At 32.5% G+C, this 6,000-nt stretch overlaps 1 protein-coding gene across 6 annotated transcripts in view; it reads right to left on the reverse strand.

Annotated features, from left to right (window-relative positions):
• Positions 1-5,549, reverse strand: part of TECRL (trans-2,3-enoyl-CoA reductase like) — a 189,705-nt gene extending 184,156 nt beyond the window's left edge. For all 6 annotated transcript variants that reach the window (XM_060417643.1, XM_060417642.1, XM_060417641.1 and 3 more), the window contains exon 1: positions 5,269-5,549. In XM_060417643.1, the coding sequence (XP_060273626.1) occupies positions 5,269-5,547 (279 nt within the window). In that variant the 5' untranslated portion in view covers positions 5,548-5,549. The remainder of the gene's footprint in view (positions 1-5,268) is intronic.
• Between the last annotated feature and the right edge of the window lie 451 nt (positions 5,550-6,000).

Below are 6,000 nucleotides of genomic sequence, written 5' to 3' on the forward strand. Positions count from 1 at the left end.
TCATTCACTTGTCACCAGATAAGCTTCTGACATTTTAAAAAATAGAAGTGAGATAGGAATAGTTAGCAACTAGAAACTACTCATTGCTAATTTTAAAAATGTACTTTTCATCTGTATTTTTAATGTTCAAAAAATGCTTAAAATTATATTTAACAGTAGTTGTTAAATCTTCTCACTTTTATCATTCTTTATCGTCATACTTAGCTTCCCAAGTGGTGCTAATGGTAAACAGCCTGCCTCCCACTGAAGGAGATGTAAAAGACACGTGTTCAATCCTTGGGTAGGAAAGATGCCCTGAAGGAGGGCATGGCAACCCACTCCAGTGTTCTGGAAAATCCCTTGGATAAAGGAGTCTGTAGAACTACAGTCCACAGGGTCACAAAGAGTCGTACACAATTGAAGCAATTTAGCATACATGTGCACACACACACACACACACACACATACATACACACGAATAGTCGTATTGCACATTTCTGGTGGCTCAGTGGTAAAGAATCCGCCTGCCAGTTCAGAAGACGCAGGTTCAATCCCTGAGTCAGGAAGATACCCTGGAGAAGAAAATGGCAACCCAATCCAATATTTTTGTCTGGAAAATCTCTTGGACAGAGGAGCCTGATGGTCTATAGCACATGGGGTTGCAAAAAGAATCAGACAGGACTTAGCCACTAAAGGACAACAAGAGAGGCATATTATCTGCAGTTTAATTATTCATGGGAATTAACTATACCAATTAAATATTCCCATACACATTGCCTTTTTATGAAAGGCTTGTTAGCGTCTGTAATCAGAACATGACTATTTGTTAGTAAATTATACACAATAAAAAGTTAATTTCTATACATCTTTTTGGGAGCAAGCCAAGAGTAATCTGTGCATTCAATGAAATGATTTAATTAAATGTTTTTCTATGAATATATTTACACTTATTTGATTTGTAATTAGATTTAAGTGTTAGTCACTCAGTCATGTCCAACTCTTTACGACCCCATGGACTGCAGCTTACCAGGCTCCTCTGTTCATGAGATTTTCCAGACAAGGATACTGGAGTGGGTTGCCATTTCCTTCTCCAGGGGATTGTCCCAACTCAGGGATCGAATCTATGTCTCCTCCATTGCAGGCAGATTCTTTACCAACTGAACTACTAGGGAACCCCAAATTAGATTTAGAAAATTGTAAAAAAACAGTATTTTTAAATATCGTACTCCTCCATCCCAAAACTACCACTGCTAAACATGAGTGAATCATCAAATCCACATATTTCTTGAACAGGCATTGAGTTATTTAACAAATAATTGAACAAAGTTTTTTTTTTTTTTTTTTTTTTTTTTTACCAAACACCGTTTCAAGTGTTAGAGAACAGGAGTGGAAAAAAAAAAAAAATCCTTGACTTTGTGAAACTAGCATAATAGGGTTAGGCCAAATAATAAACAAAATGAAAAAAGGAAAATAAACAATATGTCAAATAGTAATAGATTTTAGTAAAGAAGTAGAACAGGGGAGGGTAATAACAAACAATAGCAGATTTTGCAGTTTTAAGTAGGTAGTCAGGAAAGGCCCCAAGGAAAAAGTGACAGGAAGTAACGACTCAAAGGAGCACATTGACTAGTTATGAGTGGGAATGATGTTCTCTGACATGATTTAACAGTCTAGTTCTGGTTGCTATGTAGAGAATATATTGAATGTGCTAAGGACAGAGCAAAGGAAAGATTTAGGAGTGCTGGTGGGAAAGGTGGTGAAAATATGTCATTCTGGATATATTTGAAAGTATCATGAAGAAGATGGATTGTATGTAGGCTGTGAGATGAAGAAACTACTCATGATGCCTCTAAGTGTTTGGCTTGACCTATTTGAAGGGTGTAGTTGCTACTTGTTGATTTGGAAAACCCTGTGGAGAAATTTTCAAGGAAGATCCAGTGCTCAGTTTTAGATACTTTAGTTTGAGATACCTAGTAAAGATCCAAATAGCTGGATAGAGAGATGGATGAATACATAGCTACATAGATACATACATACATAGATAGGAAGATAGACACAACGATAATTGGATTTACATTTCAGGGGAAAACATAAGCTATGATTACATGTTTATGAGTCATCAATAGAGAGATGATATTTAAAGCTACAGCACTCCGTAGGTAAATGATTAAACATGGAGAAAAGTCCTGATGACTGAGTTGGTGACAGTCCACATCTAATAAGTCAGTTAATAAAGAAGCAGCAAGAAAAAAGGAAGAGGTCAGCGATATTGTCTTTTTAAAAATGCATGTGTATTTTCCTAGAGCTCAAGTATCAAACATATTTTATGGAGGATGATGTAGTTAACAGTGGCAAATGGTATCCATATACTGAGTAAGTAAAGAATGAAAATTGACCTTTGGATTTAGTGAGGTATTTATCACTGCCTCACTGGCGAAACTCGGCAAGTTCATGTTCTGAGAAGTGATGGAGGCAAATGCCTGAACGCAGTGGGTTTAAAATAGAATGAAAAGAGGAAAATGTGGACAGACATCATGACCACAATGAAAGTAATGAGAAAAATGAGATAGAAACTGGAGAAGATAATAGAAGGATTTGTATTTCCTGGGGTGTTTGTGTGTATGAATAAAAGAATGTGATTCAATGCTTTCTTTAATCCAAAGAATTCTTTTAATATTTTTGTCTTATGAATATCATGAGCAAATATTTTTTGCCCATTCCTCAGTTAAAGTTGTAATTACTAGATGCAACAAAATTTCTACTAGAGTTCAGCACATATTACTAAATACATACATCTTATGCATATTTGAAAATTCATATATAACATATTATAACAAATCATGTCAATAGGTAACTTTCAAGTGTTCCATCACTTATTTTTTTCTTGGATTTGTAGGCATAATAAATTTCTCCCTCCAAATGATTATTAAGCTAAAAAAATATTGCTTTTCCCTATTATGTTCAAGACACTATGCTAAATGTGTTACATATCTTATTCTTACTCTTCACCATAGGCTTATAAAATAGATTTTATTAACCTATGTTCTAAGTAAGAGTCCTGGTGATCAGTGCTTCAATCGTTTTCCTGAGTGTTTGATAGATATGACTGATGTAGTAGGTATTTGGTCACAATATACTTAGTTCCAAAATATATAACCTTTAACTTTTACTACTTTTTAACTTTAATTACAGTTACTGAAAGACAGAGATCAACTTTATGTAACACGATTTTTATATACTAGGTAGAGCCAAGTATAATGAGAGGCAATTAACATGACCTACTATTAATACAGCTGTTAATTTGTTTAAGAAAAAACTGTTAGACAAGAAACACTATTTTTTCATGTTTACAATCATAAAGCAAACTAGCAAACTAATTTTCTTTTATATGTCTTGCCATCATTATGAGACAATTTACCAAGTTGCAAAACTAAAACAAGACAAAACAAAACCCATTGTACTGACAAGTCAAAGATTTGGATGCAGCAAGTTACACATCAGATGGTGTTGATTATGCAATAAAGTCTGTGAGGAATCCCAAATTAATCCTGTAGCTAGCCTAATGTGTTTCCCTAAAGATTTGCCATTGGAGATGCAATTACTGGGTCTCTTAGAGTTCAAATGTGAGATTCTGAAAAAAAAAATCCTTATCTGAAAAGAATACTGGTTTTCTGTATGCTTAAATTTTGTGCAGTTTAATTAATACCTAAAAAAAACCCCTGCATGTTAAAAATATCAATAATAGGAAATTTAAATGCAGTAGGGAAATAATTAGTAGCTCAATATTTTCTCATTACTTTAAAATAAATTTCATGTCAAAGTTTAGATACATATCAGAAAAGACACAATAACATCTTATTTTAGAATCATGGTCATTGGAAATCCTTGGCTAATATTATATATATTCCATTTATTGTTTTATTCCACCTTAATTTTATTATATTTTCCTTGTAAGTTTTCAATTTTAAGTAATGAGAACCTACAAACATCAACAACTTCTAAATAGTAATTTTATTTTCAAAATTTATCCTACTACTGTATGATATAAAAAATCAAACATTTTACTGAAATACTTAAATTGTAACATGCCTGAAGTTTGTAAGTTTAAAATATATTATACAAAAATATATATATTATAATGCATATTTATCATTTATACATGACTCTAGTGGTACTATAGAGAAATAATATGATTTAGAATTCTGAAGTAAAGGTTTTCAATTTCATACATTCCGCATATGACCTGCATGAACTTGTAAAAGTTCTCTCTTTCATTTCTACCTATAAATAGAAGTATTTTCCAACTAATAGACTGGTCACAATGTTTAATTACTAATAAGAAGGTATATATTATGTTCTTGGCAGTTTAAAGCAAGTAAATAGTTTCTTCTCTTTTCCTCTTATCTAGAAACATAGCTAGAGCATTGATAAATGGAATCAGTGATTGAATTTTCATTTTAGAACAATAGCAAAATACTTACTCAACATGTCTTTAAAGCAAAATAAATAAATGTTTTATAAAATGTCAGTCTTTCCCATAATAAACTGAAGTACTCATGTTTTTTTTCAAACTTTAGAAAAATTGAAAATGATTGGAAGATTGTGCATACACGTCTATCTACAATGCACATATATACTTGTGTGTTATTTTTCTAACCTGGGAAGTATGTATCTTATCTTTCCTTAGTGAAACATCAGTGATGTGAGTGTAGAAGAATGATATATTAAGTAAGACATTCTTCTTAGGAACTCAGACTCTGTAGTTTTAAGCAGTAATTTAAGTTACTAAGCACTGTAACACTGTAGACAATTAAATCAATTCTAAATAATTTTCAAATGGCTAGATTTTATCCCATAAGCTAAATATTATTTTAATAAATTTAGTGCCTTTTGCCTGCTGTTTTCTATAAGCACTGTTAAAAATATGGAAATTTGAATATGCAAGGAAGTGCATGAAGAGAAAAATCTAGGCAAATATCACATAGGCTGAGAAGATGAGCACTGAAATTTTGCCTCCTGACAATGGCCCAATGTTAGGAAGAAAATCGGAACCTAATAATTATTAGCTACCCTTTAAATTGAAAATGAAAGATGCAGTGGGTATCTTTTATAGAAACAAAGTATGCAAAACATAGTTTAAAGTATATGCTAAAGTATCCATCCTACTCATCATAAAATTGATATGAAAACCCAAAAATACATTTTGGTATAGTCTTTTTCAGCAGCAATCAACTGATCAATGATCTCTGAGGAAGAAAAGAGAAATTCAAATAAATAAATAAAACTCACCTTGTCCACAATACATATCTGCTTTTTGGTTTGAGCATCAAGTATTTCAATCTCAAAGTGAGTAGTTTTTGTATGTTTAACTGCTGACGTTGATTTTAGAGGGCCTGCTGAGAGTATAAATTGTGACAAAAAATGAAAATTTCTCATGTCATCCTTCAGTATGGACCGTGTAGCTCTTGGAGAAATCAACTCTCTCCTGCGTTCTGAAGCAAGAGACCTGTGCCTTTTGAACATTCTGCGAACTACCAGGAGAAGCTGTCTTGTCAACAGAAGACACATGCAAGTGTGCTCCCTTTGAACAAGTTAAATACTGCTTGTGAAACTTGGAAAGGTCAAGTGACATGCCATTCCAAGAGTTCAGTTTTATTTAGCAGCCTTGAAAACAATGACTGATCTCTTTCTATATATAACACACTATTGTGAATTGCTGCGGTGTAGATTACTAGCGTTCAAATTATTTCTTGCTTTCTCCTTTTATCTCAGGTTCTTAATATGGCCAGTAGTATCTGAAATTCCAAAGCAAGAAAGAAATTGACAAGAGTTTTTATGATCTCTGGATTCTGGATGCACTAATTTTCAAACACATGAATTATTCTTGCATTCATATATAGATGTACGAAAAATTATCATACTGCTATCTTATATCTTATACTGCTGTTAGTAATATACTAATACTTAGTACATTGTTACATAAACACATTTTTTGGCAAATACTTCCTAGAATAAAGATTT

This window comes from Ovis aries, chromosome 6 (assembly GCF_016772045.2).
Source record: "Ovis aries strain OAR_USU_Benz2616 breed Rambouillet chromosome 6, ARS-UI_Ramb_v3.0, whole genome shotgun sequence".
Lineage (NCBI taxonomy): Eukaryota > Metazoa > Chordata > Mammalia > Artiodactyla > Bovidae > Ovis > Ovis aries.